The sequence below is a fragment of the Drosophila melanogaster genome, chromosome 3R (assembly GCF_000001215.4).
Source record: "Drosophila melanogaster chromosome 3R".
Lineage (NCBI taxonomy): Eukaryota > Metazoa > Arthropoda > Insecta > Diptera > Drosophilidae > Drosophila > Drosophila melanogaster.
In genome coordinates, this window is record NT_033777.3 from 12,326,338 (window position 1) to 12,344,374 (window position 18,037).

The 18,037-nt window shown below is 41.3% G+C and overlaps 1 protein-coding gene and 3 long non-coding RNA genes across 4 annotated transcripts; all 4 read left to right on the forward strand.

Moving 5' to 3' along the window:
• The first annotated feature begins 1,009 nt into the window (after positions 1-1,009).
• lncRNA:CR45584 (long non-coding RNA:CR45584) lies at positions 1,010-1,666 on the forward strand. The gene has a single exon (NR_125147.1). It is a non-coding gene; the product is annotated as a long non-coding RNA:CR45584 (long non-coding RNA).
• A 1,316-nt stretch (positions 1,667-2,982) lies between these two features.
• lncRNA:CR45583 (long non-coding RNA:CR45583) lies at positions 2,983-3,886 on the forward strand. Its single transcript, NR_125148.1, has one exon. It is a non-coding gene; the product is annotated as a long non-coding RNA:CR45583 (long non-coding RNA).
• A 5,700-nt stretch (positions 3,887-9,586) lies between these two features.
• lncRNA:CR44941 (long non-coding RNA:CR44941) lies at positions 9,587-12,938 on the forward strand. Its single transcript, NR_125149.1, has 2 exons — positions 9,587-9,877; positions 12,537-12,938. It is a non-coding gene; the product is annotated as a long non-coding RNA:CR44941 (long non-coding RNA).
• Positions 12,939-15,336: 2,398 nt separating this feature from the next.
• Positions 15,337-16,036, forward strand: Sgsf (Salivary gland-derived secreted factor). The gene has a single exon (NM_001300371.1). The coding sequence runs from the start codon at positions 15,354-15,356 to the stop codon at positions 15,840-15,842; it is 489 nt and encodes a 162-aa protein (NP_001287300.1). The 5' UTR covers positions 15,337-15,353; the 3' UTR covers positions 15,843-16,036.
• The last annotated feature ends 2,001 nt before the right edge of the window (positions 16,037-18,037 follow it).

Below are 18,037 nucleotides of genomic sequence, written 5' to 3' on the forward strand. Positions count from 1 at the left end.
TGAAAGTAAGTAAGTAAGTAAGTAAGTAGATGTTCCCCTAGAAAGCCAGTCCATATGGCCAAGCTCGCTCCACTTGTTAATTACCAAGATGTATGCGTGTCGCGCACCACAGACCAATTAACCCCCATTATGGTCAGCTGAGGGACAGCTCTTAACACTCCACACTCGTCCTGGCCGAGGTCAAGTTCTGGTCCAAATAGAGGGGATCGGTAATTAAGATTTCCATGAGCGGCCAACTCACATCCGTGGCGAGACGCAAAACAAACTCAGTGCAGAGGGGCCAAATTGCTTTATGATGTTGCAGATTATGATAATGAACGATGCCATCTGGACTTGCACTTGGTACATTGACCAGGGCTATGTTGACACTTTAAGTGATTTAATGTTATTGTTTTTCCCACTCAAGTCAAGGCACCCCTAAACGGGGGCATTAAGTGGCCAAATTTCGAGAATAATATGTTTTTTCAATGGCTAGTAGTAGGTTAAACAATTCATTGGAAGTAAGTTCATACATTTCCAACTATTTCTGCTTCCAATCGAAAAGTTTCATTAAAATTGATTTCGACAGACACTTTTTGGCTTATCATTTTTGAGCATCGTGTTATATGTGTGTCTGTACACTTTTTGCCAGTTTATTGACACAATTGGCAACAAATAAATCCCCAACCCCGGGAAACCGAGAATGCTGATTGCACATCTCTGTATTTCGCAGCCCAACTCCCCCGCTTTCCAACAGATTTCCTCACCCTGGTTTTTTTAAGCGAATCGAGAGTGTGAACTGCCATTGAAATGTTTTTGATTGGAAAAAATTTAATTTCCTATACGCTTCACTCTGCTTATCGCGCTTGCATTGTGCTCCAAATTCGACACAAATAAAAAAGTTGGCCATTTTTTTTTTTTTTGTATACCAACCTCGTGGCATCGCAATTTTAAATTTAAATCAAGTGTTGGCCTAGCGGATATCTAAACTGTTTTCTCTCACCGCATATGTTGTAAACACAAAAACCTCAAACCACAATTAATCAAGGCAAACGCTCTTGACAGCAAAAAAAAAAAATTATTGACAGTTTCTTCTGTTTTTTTTTCTAGTCTTCTGGTAAAAAGTAAAAAGTTTCACATTGGCAATGCAGAGCTTCAATTACAATTTTTCGATTTGCTGTGCGAAAAAGAGGATTTCCATTGCCAATGAGCAAAGGAGGGAGGTGTTCATTAAACGCTCTCCTTATAGACAAACCGAGCCATCTTTTTTTTCCTCTATTTTGGCCAGCATCCAAACACATTCGCTTCACTCGTTCGCCGGCGGTCCTTTGTCCCAGGAACAATGGTGGAACCGCAATGTTGAGCCGGCGCAGAAGAGTGAAATCCATTTTTTCCATTAAATCGAGTCGCTGATTGTGCATGAAGCACTGCGGGGAGGCGCAAATGTCAGGGCTCTTTGGTTAGATGGGGGCGCCACGATACTTGGATAGGTTGCCCCCATTGAGGGGTACGACGCAGTCGAGTCAGCGGCGGAGCGCCACCTTCACCCCGGCAAATCGCATCGACATCCGAGTCACAGGGGAACTGGATGCACCGAATCGGGAAGTTTGGTGACATACTTACTTTGGTGACATACTAGAATATACTAATGAATATAGCTACAAGCTAGATGGACAGATATACAAACAAAAGTTCTTTGTTTGCATTCATTTTCCACAATTTATTATACTCGTATTTATTGAAATTAGCTTTATATAAAATAATTCAGAATTATTCTCATTAAAGTGGAACGAAAATGTACACAAACCAGTATTTAAAAATGCTCTAGTTTGCAGAATCGAAGAGTATCTCCAATTCGCACTTTTCTCAAGTTTTTGGCCCATTTCGGCTATTTTTTTCGCTCGGAATTCGATACACCTGCAAATGGCTTTTTGACAAACAATGACATGGATCGACTCACCTACAATTGCGGAGACATTTCTCTGCTTACCTTTTTTTTTTCCTTATCTCAACTCGCTTTTGTGAGTGGAGTTTTCCCCTCGACGACAAACGCATTTGCAAATGAATTGCTTATTGACAGTTTGATGGAATGATTCCCTGGCTGCCAATTGTCGATTTGGTAGACTTTTGTTATTTTTTAATTAAACGGTTTGTTCGGCAGGAAGAAAAAAAAAACGAAAATGCACAACTGAAAGGGATTAATTTTGCGGTGACTGAGTTGTGGCCAGATTTTTATCTTAACACAGACGTATCGAAAAAGTGCAGTGAATATAGCAATAACTTAATAATATTTTATTTTTTTTAGAATGGCCATCATCAAATGCCATTTGTCGCGAAAGTCACTTCCGGCTGATTGCGTTTTGCAGGACACTCGAAATGCCATGCGACATTTCCCCTACAATTTCTGTGGCACTAATTGAAGTCGCCTCCAGCAATTACCAACTTGCCGGGCTGCTCACGTATGCAAAATCCATTAAATCACTCAAAACGAGCAGAAGAGCACATTTGAAAGCACTTCCAGAGCGAATGACACATAATATGACTACAAAACAGTTGCCGCGGAGATGTGCAGGAGTCGGGAAATCCGCAGGACACGCACTCGAAAGCTGGGACCGCCCCTTCCGATGTCGATGATAATGTAACAACACTCAACCTCTTGGAAAAATGCAAAAAAAAAGAAAAGAGTCGAGTGTCGGTTTTTCGAACAGCAAAAGGGTTGGTCCGGACTTATGGGCTTGGAGAGGGGTGAGGGGTCTCAAATGAAATTGTCACAGCCACAAATTTAATTACATCAGCTAGGAAGAGGCATCAGATGTGTGGCAGAACTTAAAGCTGCCCATAAATTCAGGTGACTCCCCCAAATGTCATCCCCATCTGCAAATAACTCCCCCGTGTGTGTGTGTAAGAGCTCATCAACTGTCAAAATTGAAATTCCAAAAAATGTCACAAAATTTGACATGTACAAAAAAGAGCTCCCGATAATTCATATACGTATGCATGTTGAAATATGTCAAGCATGAAGAACTGATAAGCTAGAAATAGGATTGGATGGGATTCAATCCCAGACCCAACCTCGCATAGAAAGTTCTAAAAAATCATCCGATTTATGTGGCATACTTTCGGGCCGGACAACCAGAAACACTTCACTAACGGCCAACACCCTCATTTACAAATTACAAAATACACCTGCGTTCCCATCCAGCAGCCCTCTTTTCAATTAGCCTAAAACCCGTGCACTAAAAGTGCAGAAAAAATGAACTGTTTAATGCCTTTTATACCACTCATAATTCGCATAATGACAGGACATCTTTCTCATTCCTCCCCCTCCACTGACAATCCTCTAATTTGGCCAGCAGCAGACCGTCGCGACGGCGATGAGCAAACAACAGACGCAGCTGACCACTCCCGGATGCACTTCAACTTTCCACCCTGTTGCGTACAATCAATGGCCAGCACAAGGACACCGTACAGCCGAAAGCCCGAAAAAAACCCCGTACGGATACGGATGGATCTCCCTCGTCGATGTTGATGCCACACGACCATTTCGACCGTACGCCCGTCGTCATCGCGTTCGGATTGTTGCAAAAGTGCGAAACCGCAAATGTTAAACGCAACACACAAGTCAATTCCGCCGCCGCCCACCCAAAGGCCCAAAAAGCGAACCCACGGTGACAACCGCAACCAGGCCACAAAGCTCTTCAATTTGCTTGCCATCTATTATGGTAGCTCATTGTGGGATTACCGCACAGCCCGAACCCAAACCCCAGTCCGAGCCCAAACTCAAACCCATGGACAAGCCGCAGTGAAAACCCCGTAAAACCACCCCCACCCAATGTGGATGCGGAAACCCAGAAGAGAAGGCCGCACCACCGACGCGTTTGCGCCTGGTCGGTGAGGAATTGCTAATAAAAAGGGTGGAAAATCCACTTTGCTATGGCATTTGATTTTGATTTTTTTCGACTCATGGGACGGAGGACTCCTGATGGCCAGGGATGGGGGAAATTATTCCCGAACTGGCAGATAAAGTTGAGCGTCACAGGACATGATGACTTCTGATGTCAACGGATAAGTAGCTAAGACATTGTGCTTAAAACTTATAATGTATAAAAATGCATAAGCTGTATAAGTTATTAAAAGGTAAATTCTTTTTAAAACACCGATCATATTTGAATTCTATATTTTGGTTTTTTTCTATATCTCAACAAGCTTGCTTGCATAGTATTTATTAGCATCTCAAAAGTATAAACATGATTTAAAAATGTCCTTCCTAATAAATCCAATATCATTAAAAGTTCAAACAATGAGTGCCTCAAAGGCAAAATAATTATCCGACTTATAGCCGCAGTCAAATCCAAAGCAAATGTAAATGAACAAAAGTTCCTCAATTGACCAATAAAACCGTCAAAAGCTAATACCATCTGCACAATGTGAACATTCACCGAATACTGCGATGATGATGATTATGATTATGATTTTGGGGAGGGGAGGGTAAACGCAAGGATACGCGAACAAAGGAACGACATCCAGCTGGGCAACTTTTGTGCAGGTCTTACAGGATTACACTCGATTACAGGATACATTACAAGTTCGACGGGTGGCCAGGCAGGCACCGGCTCGGCTGGGCTCACCCGCTGGGAATGATCAATCAAGTCCAAAGGGAAAGCGACGCATTTTCATCGCCGTTCAGTTGACTGAGCACGGTCAGTTTCCAGTTCCATTACAATCATAGAGCAGCCCAATGTTAATTATGAAATTGCGCCTCGGTGCGACTGGACTTCGGGCAAACAAATCATTCTGCAGCTAAAGGCTATATCAAAGAATGCTTCTGAGCTTAATGAAAACCGGAAATCCACTTGCTCTCTTCTCTCTCATCAGCTGAACTGGAATCATGGCGTGCTATTACATTTGTATTTGTATTTGTGGCAAGTCTGTCTGGAGATCTGTTTGCTTTAGTGCTTGCCATCCATTTTTTGTGTTCCTTTTTAGGCGATTAATTAATGCAATTAATCTGCTATCCGACGACTGACTACAAGACTTGACTCCTTTAACTGCACTTGATGGAGTTGTTTGGGGGCGCACTTGTATTCCCCGTTCGGGCAGTGAGTGTAAATAAATGGTTAAGATTAAGTTGAGATTATTGCTAATCAAGGAATTCATTAAGCCTATAAGCAAAGGCACACAGAATCAAATAGCCCTGTGCATATGTACAAATGAATTGCTAAATGTATATCACCGAAAGGAAATGTTTCATATTCCTATGTAGGATGTATCTATATATCTTTATGAACATAGTTTTATCATTACTATAGGAATGTCTTATACCATACGATTCAACCAAATGAACAATGTATATATCTTAATAACCATTCCTAGCAGAATGCTCAATAACAACCAGTTGAAATCAGGAAAAGCGAATGTCCCAGTCGTATTCATGACATTCATGGCGATTGGAACTTGAACAAATTACCATATTAATTGCTACTAATTAAAAATTCATTAAAACACTGCACTGTGGCTTTTGGGCCAGGACCGGGGAGCCGAATGGGGGCAAAAGCCAGGCCAGACCGGAGCCAAATCGGGCAATTTATTATGCTTTGTCATCTCGACGGACGGGAGCCCGTGTGCGCAAATGATAATAATAAACATTTTCATTTTCATTTTCAGAATTTTCCAACTTTTATCGCTGCAGAATCAATGAGTTCGAGTTCATAATGTGCCCATCTATCTATCTGTGTGTACTTTCAATTAGAAGCCAACTCCACAGGCCGTTGGCAAGTGCAAACTGAAATATGCAAAAACATTGTTCCCTCCGCCCCGAAACTTTCAATCCCATCGATTTGTGGTAGTTGCTTTACGGCAGTTTGCTATCCATGTTGGCCATAATTATGAGCCCTATGTGCCACATCCCCATACCCCTCCCCATAATCACCTGTAACATCTGTGTGCCCTGTGGCACTGGGTCGGTGTCTATTCAAGCCATAAATTCCGGCTGTGTGGCACATTAATTAATTTGGTTTTGTGCGCCATTTCAAAAAGGATTATTTACCGCCATCCTGGGCGTGTAGGGATGTAATTGATATGCTTCATCTTCTCAAAACGAGCGGTCACATGTGATAGCCCTTTTGTTTCAATGAAATCATTTTCTTTAAAATAATGAGTGCTTTTCACTCCCAGGAGCATCAATCTAAAATTTCAACTTTTGGAAAAACTAAAAGATAAATAGCGGGTATTAGTTCAAGACTGAAATAATTCCTAAAAATGTTATAAGTTCTTATAGTCAAAATTATATGAGAATTGAGTATTGTATAATCAAGAACATCTATTTCTTGAAACCCCTAATGATTTCCCCATCTCTCACTCGATGAAAGCACTTCGCCCCAGCTGCGCGACTGCAAACTTTGTGACATTATAAAATCTAATGAACAGAAATTAATTTACAATAATAATAACTCAACTAACGCGAAACATCAGGAAAGAGTTGCCACAAACAGGAGGACTCGCACCCAGGGGGAATGGATTTGGTTTTATTTTACGATTGCAACACTCGCTGCCATTTCCTCCCCTCTACCGACAAACTTAGCTGCCTTTGAAAGAGTTTCCGCTTACAATTTGCATAAAATTCGTTGGCGACATCCACACAGATGATGGCGTTAATAAGCAGGCGTCCAATTTTAGTGGGTGGACCCAGCCGGGAGCTGGGTTTCTGGGGAGGCTTACCTGTTGCCCGGGCCGGCGACATCGATTCCAAGCCACAAAGCCGCCTCAGCTGCCTCAGCTGGGTAAATGGATCGGCCTGTGAAACGCGGTAATTGTGTGTAATTAAATCCAACTCTGTAAAACAAATGACAACACTTTGTAGACAGACAGCTGCGGGAGAAGGAGTTATGGTTGTAGCGAGGGGGTGTCCTGTGTTTGGCGGATGGTCGGCGGTTACTTTGAGGTTGCCAGGACACAACCCTTTACCCTCGGCTCGCTTTTTGGCAGCGCCTTGTCTTAATTATGTAGCGTGAATAATTTTCGCTCTTTGTGCGCTTTCTGTTCACGAGTCATTGATATTATTTAAAATTCTCTTCCAAGGGAGTCGCTTTCTACGCGCATTAATTAGTGAACCTTAGGTATGGTGTGCTATTACAAATTGAATATTCCGAGAACTTCAGAGAGGTCACTTCCTTCGAGAAGAATTCTTACAAAACTAGAAGTATCTTCATTTCCGCAGTTTCCCCAATAAATGTTACAACACACACTTAAGTATAATAAACAAACTCCTTTTCAATTACTCTGGCGCCACATTTCATTTGCAGTTTGGCCAACAGTAGCAACCGCATAACTGCCAGCATTTTTTACGTGTGTCGTGTGACCATTTTAGATTTCAGTCTTCGACTTTTTTATTTGCATTTGTTGTAACCATGTTTTACGTTTGTTGGCTTTTTTTTTTTTCGTTTGAACAGAATGCTTCTGACAACAATTTGCGGTGTTGGGAAAAACCACTTGGCAGTGCTAACAGAAAGTGGTTGGCAAGTAAATTTGCGATGAAATGGGACTAGACAGTCGATAGTTCTCGGTTAGCCAGCTCACAATTTTGCTATTGGCCTGGTGGAATGGTATTCACTGATTGTTGGCCAAAACCCACAGAAACCAGCTTAAGTCAATCTGGCTGCTGCAAATGTTGCCTGCTGCAGGCAACTTTGTTTATATATGCGTGGGTGTCGCAACTGATTGCGTACAATTCGAAAGTTGTAAAATTTGCATTTAATTTGATTGAGCGCTTGCTCGCCAAAATGTTTACAAGTCAAAGAAGGTGCTAATGAGTGAACAACAAAGTGGGTAGAAATTGTGGGCGTTGAGTAATGTTGAAGTTGTAAGTGGCCTTCATTGCTATTACTTAAATGGCCATTTGAGTGCCAAGAAGTGTAAAATATCATTCCAGTTTGAAGGGGATTATGAATAGACCATATATGCATTTTGCAGTTAGCTTAAAAATGAATTTCTCTATTTGTAACCCCCGTAACTCCCAATATTGTTGGAGAAACGATTACGTTATCTTTCGGCTACAGCGACCTGGTCGAGTGCCGTAATTAACCTTGCAGCAATGTGTGAAAATGGTCAGGGGGGGGTGAACGGGTTGCGACTAATCCTGAATTATTATTTTTGGCAGTAGTAAGGATGCTTAATGGTTTATTTTCAATTTACGGCCAACAGCTCGCCACACGGACAATTAAAAGAGCTCGCTGGCTGCCACACTTTGCCTAAGACCCTTCCACCCAACCGCCCACAAATCTTTTTCCAACCGGAAATGTTTCCGTATCATTTGCATATGAATTTTCAACCTTTACGCCTCTAGTTGAGCATCCAAATTACTGTTATTATTATTTTCAGTCATATGGGAAATGCCAGAGGGTTGAGCTGTGACCATTAAAAAGCCACAACGACCTTTGGCCGGGAGCACTTCCGTTCTCGGATTTTAATTCTATTAGAGAGCCGAGGACGTGAGACAAGGCCGCTTATCGTGGCTGCCGCACACACCCACTTATGCATGGGCAACCACCGATTCGTCCATACACCACCCACTGCTGATCCCACTCCCAAGGTCCCTGTTCGGGCGCCAAAAAGGTTAAAATTATAATTTGCGGCTTCTGCTTTATTACACACACACACACACACACACACACACACACTTCGAAATGCCAAACAAAGTTCGGCATTTTTGGCAAGCCGCGACCACGATGTTGACACGCTTAATTTCTTGGCCGCATTCATAGCACTTGTTTACATCGTTTTAGCCCGCTTCGCACAGTACCCAAAAATGGAGGCAAAGACAAAAGGGATTTTTAATGGCTTTTTTGGCGCTTGGCTTATCAGCGGCGGATATCCTTGGGAGGTTGCTTGCCACAAAACAAATAAAGGTTACACTTTGCCACTAAACAACTCGCATGCTGCTCTTTCGCTCACTGTTTATTTTGTTTGCCTTTCTGCTCCACGAAAGTCTAAAGTTTTCCCAGTTGTACGAGGATAAAGCGTGCGATAAGCGCGCCTCGGTTTGAATTATTTCGTTGCTTTCCTGTCCGACGGAAAAGTCTGAAGTTTTCCGAGTGGTTTGGGGTCACCAGAAGGTGCTGTAGGGTTACCTGGTCTCAGCTCTTTAAACTGATGCGCACATGTTGGTCTTTATTTAATCCAACCCTCCATTATGGTCAGCCATCTGGAGTCCATGGAATAGCACACGTAGTATATCTAAAATACTCACAAGAAGTATTATGTACTTTTTAGTCTAGTTACGAATGCAGATCCACAACTGACTTATGGATTTGCCCACTTTCTTGGTGAAGTACTGCTTTGCAAATTATAAAATCCCTCCACCACATTCAAGAATAACAAATTGTCAACACATAAGATGGCATTTAATCTTCAACAAATTGCCGAGACACTTGTACAGACAGCTTAAATAAATAGTACGCGCCTTCGTCACTCGACTGCTCCTTCCTTTCTTACCTACAGTAGATTTCTCATCCGCTTCGGAGGGCAATCTGTCAGAGAAGCTGGAACTGAAATACGCATCGTGTTATGCTGGAGATTTTTGCTAAATCGTTTTTTATTTTTCCCCTATCAGCCAGCACCCACTTCTCCCACTGATGGTGGCTAAATTTGCATTTTAACTCAATAAATTCACTTTGCATGCTGCAGAGACTCGACTGACTGGCTGGTTGGCTGGCAAAGGCAGCGAAACGGTGTTGTGCTCTATAAATCTGTTAGAGTCTAACGACTACAAGCTTCTGACTGGAAGGGAAAGAAGACGGCTTGGTAATACAGCCCGCGGCAGCTAAGTCATTTCCCAGCTACTGATTTGCTGCCTTCGAGTGGATCCACGAATCCATCGCCGGCTTATGGGATTACAGCAAGTGTGAGTGGATAAATAACTAACACCCGGCATATGCAGCGGTCCGAACCAACTCGATTCACAACACCACGCGACTTGGCTTACCTTTTGTCGCCGCCTTGGCCAAAATGGTCCGGGGCGATATTTGCGTTATTTACGATTATTTACAATTTCACAATTTACATGTGCCAACTCTGTGGCAGCTCCTCCCTCCCATCTTCCCAGCGTGCCACGCCCCCTCTTTATGTCGTACAAGCGGCAACATCCTTCGCCTTGTATCTTGATATGTTGATTCTTCTTCGCATTTATTTATATCACAATTACTCGCCTTTAACTTGAGGATTTGCGATGTTGTTTAGTGGCGGGTAAACTGTTTACCCAGTGGTTGGCTGGAGGTATAGGAATTTATTTTGGATTATGGGATAGATTGCATATTGATTGCCTTCGAAATATATTGGTTTTGGGACAGAGAATTTAGACTGTTCATAGTTAGTTTAAAATTCGATCCATGTAACTTATTTGAAATAAACTCTTTCAATTTTATAGATCGGTTTAATTCGCACATTTGGCTGATTCTCTGTGGTCCAATTCAGTTGTATTTATTGCACAATAGGCCGAGAGCAATTATATAAAGCACACACACAACACATTGTCCCAAATGGGAGGACCCCATGCCAGGCACAACCAACTCGGCGGCACCACCGATTCCACAAAAATACCCAATACTCTCTGTCGACCAGTTTACACTTTCTGCAGTTCGGGCACAATTTATGCACTGCTGCGATTTTTGGCCGGCGGCATTTTGTTTATTGAACCGAACCCGAATCGCAGACTCGATTCCGCTGCAAGCTGCAGAGAAACTTCTGTGCGGATTGTGGATGTGGTGGCTGCAACCACCAGAGGTTGCAACTAATTGAATTATTAGCAGGCCGAGCTGTGGCCTGGGCTATTCGGATTGGGATATTGGGTTGTCTGCAGGTCTGGATGTCCGCATCCCTGGTTCCTCTGGTTCTCTGAAATTATTGCTGTTGCGGTGGTTGACAAGGATCAGTGCCGACGCCTTATTTGTGTTCTTGCTCATTGCTCACCGGACCCCCGAATCCAGAATCCCGGATCCCAGATTCCAGATCCCAGATTTCTGCCCTCCCGTTGACCTGTCTCTGCCGCAAAACCCAAAGCCCTTGGGCAGTGGGTGGCCAAGCTCTAACAAGCGGGTGTAGTTGCGATTCAGATTCGGATTCAGACTGGGATTGGGCTTGGCTCTGGCTGGTTGGGTTCTGGTTTTCCATTGGGAGTGACACCGGAACGCCCTGCCCCGTGGCATTCGGCCCACTCTGCAACATGTGCACACGTATTGTTCTTGTAAATCATTGATTAATTCCTACGTTTGCATATGATTAGCAAAAGTAGTCGAGGGGAAAACTGGCAAAGATTTCGAATTTGCATTTTGACTTTTGTTGGTGGTGGTGGTTGACTGAACACGAACCGCTAGTTGAGGTCACAACTGGCAATTAGTTTTATGGTGGGTGAAGCGACCTCAAAGAAAATTGAGGGCTATGAGGTGGCAGGTTATTAAATCCAACGATAAGGGTGAAGCAAATTATTCTATTTTACAGCTCGACACCAATGAAATGAAGGATTTAAATACCTACTAAAACTATTATTATAGCTTTGGTATTTTTGAGGATTCAAAGTAATATAATAATGCCCTCTTTTGAATGCGACCATGACACAAAACAACCCTTCGTTTATCAACTATATACAATCATGTTCATGTAAGGATCAAAGTCACACTTTCCTGACACTCTGCGTCTCTGATTTCCCTCTGATCAGGCAAATGTCACGCGTGTCAGACTGCCAACAATGACCAGATATGTCCATACTCATATGTAATGTTTAATATCCATGTGACACACTCACTCCTCGGAGAAATGGAACTTTTCAATGAAAACTTGGTATCTGAGTGGACAAAGTTTGCTTACTTTGTGCAAACTTTCGACCACGACCACAATGCAGAATGCACAGAATTTCCATAAACTTTGACACTTTGGCTTCTCGTGGCTCAAACTTGGTCATTGGCAAACATATCGCTAACAATGTGGGTAAGATACATAGGAACATATATGTACATATACCCACAAAACAAGGAAAGGAGACAAAACTGGAGCAGACTTCTGTTTTCAGCAGTAGCAAAATGTCCTGCGCTTCCGCACAATTAGTTTGTTCCTTGCCAAGGCGACTCAACCCCTTCCCCCAACGACTTTTCCGATGGCAATTTGCAAGGTGCTAAGCGCAGCCCGAACAACAACAAATCACTTAGCCCTAATGGCTTATGGTGGAAATGGTGGGAGTGAAGGTGCTGCATTTAACCAAAAAACCTCAAGCAGTTAAGCGTCGGAGAAGAAGCTGTCAAACGGTTGTCTTTTCTTGTCAGCCTCATTTGAACACAACGCAGTAAAGGGTGGCGAATTGGGAATACCCCTTGAAAGCATATATTGAGATAGTTAAAATTATGATATAGTAGAATCATGTATAAGGCATGCAATCTCTCGAAAACAGATTGACTCTTCTAAAGAGATAAGCTTAATTATTGTTCCAATTTAGTAAAAAAAAAGTATGTTTCTTTAAAATTTCGAATTTCTAATTTATTTCAATAACTAAGCTACCATCTTGTCTGAAATAGATACATTTCCAAGACAGTATATGGTATGATCTGAAACTGGAGCGTTGCACGATGATGCCAAAGACTGAGCTCGGAGGACAGACCCCATCTGCTCCCCAAAGAAACCCCCTCTTGTAATGAGCGACCCAATTAGGCAAAGTGAGTGGCGGTGAGCGAGATGCATATGAACCACAGAACAATTGAACAATGTGCAGCCAGCAATTAACCAAGAAACCTGCCACACCAGCCAGGCATCATAGAAGGCCATAAAAAGATGATACCTCGTGGAGGCAGGGAAAATCCATTTCGTTATGCGAAGGAAAAGGCGTGAAAAGCGAGCGCTTGACTTCATAATTGATATCATAAACGTTTATTTATTTTCAGAAAAACATATGGGGAAGAAAGTCAAGAGACGAAGTCTTCAAATTAAAGCGATATAAAATATTTTGAAAATTAATTTATTACTTATCCTAACTTTTTAATAAACATTTTTTTAAGTAGCTTGAAATCTAACAGAAGTGATGATTATTTGGATGCTGACTCCATTATAGTTGATCAATTGTGAAAATCGATACATACCTATTTAAATCTTAAATCACTTCAAAAACTTGATATATTTTTTGTGAATTCCATTTTCTAGTTTAACAAACCATTTCCCTTTATTTTCCTTTATTCCGCCCATTAAACGAAGTCAAACTTAGACACTTTCCCTCGTCAGCACAACGTGTGCTTGCCATTTAGCCACCGCCGATCAATTGCACATAGTTAGTTGTCCAGTTGTCTGGCTGTCGTTTGTTTATTAGATTTGTCAATGCAACAGTTTTTTATGTGTACAATTGAGGGAGGTAGCACACTCACACATTGGCCATAAAAATCATTGGAATTGCAAATGGATTGGTAAAAAAAAAATGGAAGAAACTTTCGGGGACGACAAATGCGCCCTCAAACTTGTTGGCGGTGTCACATGCAGGCGATGCGTATAAATTAGAGCCGCCACCGAGAGGCCATTGTGCGGCATCTTAAATGTCAAAAGTGACACCCCAACCTCGCCCCGGCTTTTTGGCCTTTGTCCAGTGCACCTGAATCCTGAATCCAGAGTCCTGAGGCACTCGGCACATTTGGCTCAAACTGCTGGCGAAAACAATAAATTTCCCTTTTTGCAAAGTATGGGAGGGGAGGGAGAGAGAGAGGAGGACTCGTACATGGAACTACTCATTGTAAGGACAACCAACGAGGGGCGGTGACCGGAGGGAGTGGGGCAAGAAAAATGATGACCACTGGACGCACGGGTGAGCATTATTCACCCACTGCCCATTGCCGTTCTATTGCACAAAAAACAGCGTTACGACCAAGGAACAAGTTGCTGGCTAATAAAAAGCGGATGGAATGGGCAGGAAACCCGGGAACAAACCAGTTTCAAATGCATTGGAGGGGAATCCCAAATATTCTGTGGCCGGGGGCTAGGTCACCATTATGTCCAGGTTGAGGGTGTTTAAGCGGAAAAGGTAAGTGCCATTGAGGTGGCGGCTGCTGTTGCTTTTAGTCAATATCTCAGGCATTTGGCAATTTTTCTTCATTTTTTTAGCACTCACACATTGGCACCGACATATGTGTAAGTTTCCGGGAAGTTAAGCTGTTGTTTATGTGTCATAATAAATCATGTTCAATGCACACGAAACAATTTCACCTAAGTGGGTAATGGAAAATGCCCATGTAGCCACTTCTTCCGATTCCTTACTCCACGAAATGGCAGAACTGAGTAGTTTCTATAGACTTACTGAATAAATAAAATGAGTTATGCCAGACCTTGTAAATGAATCTAAAAATGGAAACAAGTTGGTAATATTATTAAAACTTTAATAGGTTTATGAGTTAGGAAAACTTCATTAAAAATTGTAAGATTAAAGTAGTTGGAGCGTAAATATTAAGTAATTCTTAAATCAATTTAATCTAAGGCCATATCCTGAATAACAGGAACACCACACATATATCCTTTATCCATAGCACCAACAAGTAAGCTCCCCAGGACATCCGAAAATGGTTTAATGTATTCACATAAACGCACCCACAAATCCCAGTTGACTTTTTTTTAAACGCTTCTAAATGCAAATAAAAGAAGTCACTTAAAAAATTATTCAGCCCACACTTGACGCACAGGCGACAGGGGACATCCTGCGGAATGGAAAAATAAATGTGTTAATGTTCGCCCGAAACGCTTTTCGAATTCATGTCAGTTTCGGTTTCATGAGGTAACGAATTTCACAAATTCGCGGCGGCTGATTGTGTGGAGGGGCACGCGTGTCACTTACAGAGATTCACTGGGAATGGGACTGGAAATGGGAATGGGAATGGAATGATTCCCAGGGGAAAAAGGTTGAGGTGTAGAAGACAGCTTCTCCTGCGCAAATGGCATCTACGTGGTCTACTTCCAGGTTGGCTCTCAAAAATTGGGGACAACCAACCAGTCAAACTTATCCGAAAATGTCTTTTTTTTTAACTGCGCATCATCAGGTTAGCGCCCCTTGAGCAAAAATCTTTGATGTGAGATATTTAGAGTTTTGGCCAATAATATTTTTAACAATTTTTAATTTTATTCTCATTTTATTCCCCAATATGCCATATTTCGATATGCCAGAAAAATGATGAAATTTTGCGTTCGCATTCTCTTGTTTTATTTACAACTGTAAATATTGCATTAAAAGTAAATATTTAAAAAATTCCTTGGTCGTGTCCAGCTGTTTCTCTGGCATTTGCTTAGCTGGTCTCAAGTTCAAGGTTTCATAAAAACATATAAATACCTCGATCTATTTAGGGAACAGTTCAGTTTCGATTGTGAAGATGTCAGCGCGTCGCCATTCCGGGATTATCTTGGTCCTGTGTTGTATAAACCTGAGTTATAGCTACAGGATCATAGAAAGCAATGAAGTTCCTAAAACATGTCCGGCTCTAAATAAGGATATAATATTCGAGGAACCACATTTGAATAATAACCAACGGGAATTTTACGACGTTCGCGAAATACCGCGAAGACTTCACTTCAATTCGAATAAAAAAGAAATCCAATCTGAAAACTGGCTTTTGCGAATTATTAGAATAAAAACCATAAACGATGGACCGAGACATAAAGTCACAGAAATAAAAGAAGATAAGCATATGGATGGATTTGCCAAGAGGCTTTTTAATATTCTAAAAAAGACTCTTAAAATGCATGAGCCCTCCTATAAACACAACAATGATCAGAAGGATCTGTTCGTATTAAAGAAAAATCATTTTCCGCCTGAACATCACATTGTGAAAAGGGAACCTGTGCACTACAATTACATGTGATTTAGCCCAGATACATTAAGCTTTATTTGTTAATTATTAAACATTTTTAAAATAATTCTCTAACATACGCTCCCAGCACCCTTATCAAAAGTCTCACATAGTTATTAAGATCTATTACCCATAATTAGGCAAACTTTGTAAGAACACATGTTCCCAGAAAGATGGCAATAAATTAAATCATTTTCCACTGTATCGCTGAGGGGCTTAAACTTTGAGACACATTGAAGAGATTTTCAGCCATAAATAATTTCCTCATATGAAAATCCTTCTCTATGTCACTTGATTGCGGTTTGAAAGAAGCCCCATTCCCACCATAAAAAATTATATTATATGCATGACCCCAAATTAATCTAGCGAAACCTTTCCCATTTCGACACAAACTTCCACCCCTGTTCAAAAGGACATCAAATCCAGTGGAGTATGACAAACGAAGTTATTTGAATACGACCGTAAATGTCATAGGAGAACAAATTAAATTTAAGGCCAACGGACTTAAAAAATATTGTAAGAGGCAAGCAAATTTTATGGCACTCGACTATCATGTCGAGATTAGCAATATTTTTTACGGCATATGCCATATTTAAGCCGTGAAAAAGTATGAAATTATTTAAAGAAAATTTTCCATAAAATTCTAAATTTTATAATTTATTTTCCATATAACATAAAAACTTAAGCTGCGAATTTATTCAAACTTAGCTGCGTCGAATTTCGCAGCACGCCAACTTCTTTGCAATATGTTGTCGCCAGAAGTGAATTGAAATTATGCAAAAGTAGGAAAAAAGAAAAAAAAATGGAAAACAAAACTAAGAAATAGAAACAGAATTTCATTTGCAATTCGAAATGTTGGCTCAGGCGTTGTCCGATTCAGATCTAGACACTTTTCCACAGCCAGAAAATAAACTCATTCGCATGCAGTTGGCGTTTCGCAAAGTGGATATTGATATTTTGTCCTTAAATTTTGTTATTTATGCGGTGAAAATGTTTTGGGCAAGGCGTAGTCCCCTCGGCAAACTAAAATATGCGAAACAGAAGTTTTGAATTTGCAGTGGCGCAATTCTGTCAAGTTGTGCAAATCTAACGCGACATTGTCTGGTTCGCAGGACTCCAAGACCCTCCCCTTTTTTTTTTAGTTCATTGGGGGTGTGTGTCCTTTGCCCATTGACATGCAAGTCATGTGTCAGAGCAGAGGCCGCTGCTTAACTCTGACAGACCAAGCCCCGCAAAAGTTTGCCCATAAATTGTGGCAGAGAATGAAAATGTTTCAACACGTCGAAAGGAAAACCTTGTTCGAGTTCGACACACAGGCACTTGAAATTTTTCAATTGCCCGCAAATTTGTATTAAGAGAGCGTGAAATTTATGATTGACAAATTGAATTTGAAAATTGAGCAATATTTTTGAATACTATTAGATGGGGTAAAAAAAAAGGGCGTTCGGAGCTAATAAAATTTAACTTTGCTACAGTTCGGCTACTCTTTAAGAACTGTTTTTTTGTTTTCCAAGCCATAAATGTAGACGCAGAAATGATAAATGATCCTTCAATCGTTTGGCTTTAACATATCCGAAGGAAGTTGGCAATTCGTCATGGCCTCGAATTGTTTGACCAGCCAAGTAGCCTGCAGGACCTCAGAGCCTCCTCCTCTGTAACACAAGTCAGTTAAGCTCTTTTTTGCTATATTGTTTCGGCATAAAAAATCACTAAACACCCCATAAGCAAAGCCATTAAACGTAGGCCCATTAGTGGCGGGAAATACCAAAGAAAAAATCTGAAACAGTTTTTTTTATCATTTTTATTGCCGCCTTGAGTATGTGGGCGTAATGGCATAAATCTTGATGTTTATAAATCAGAACTCGATTTCGTAGCCCTAGGGACCAGGCTGTGTGTGCTAAAAAAAAAACAATAATGAATTACGTAGCTAGGAATAGGAATGCAACTTTATGTGGTGAAATTATTTTATATGTTTCTAGGAATCTAACCAACAAGTCCGTTCTTTGGCATGTCCTTACAGCCACTGACCTTGATCTCCTGCCATATTTTCCCATTTCATCCCAACCCCAAAAAATGTCTCGCAAAGAAAATCACATTTTCATTGTTGAAGATTTTTTAATATGCAAATAATTTGCTAGCCAAATAGCAGCCAACTGTGACCCGGCAGATGACAATGACACTGCCAACGCCCTCGAACGGAACCCAGA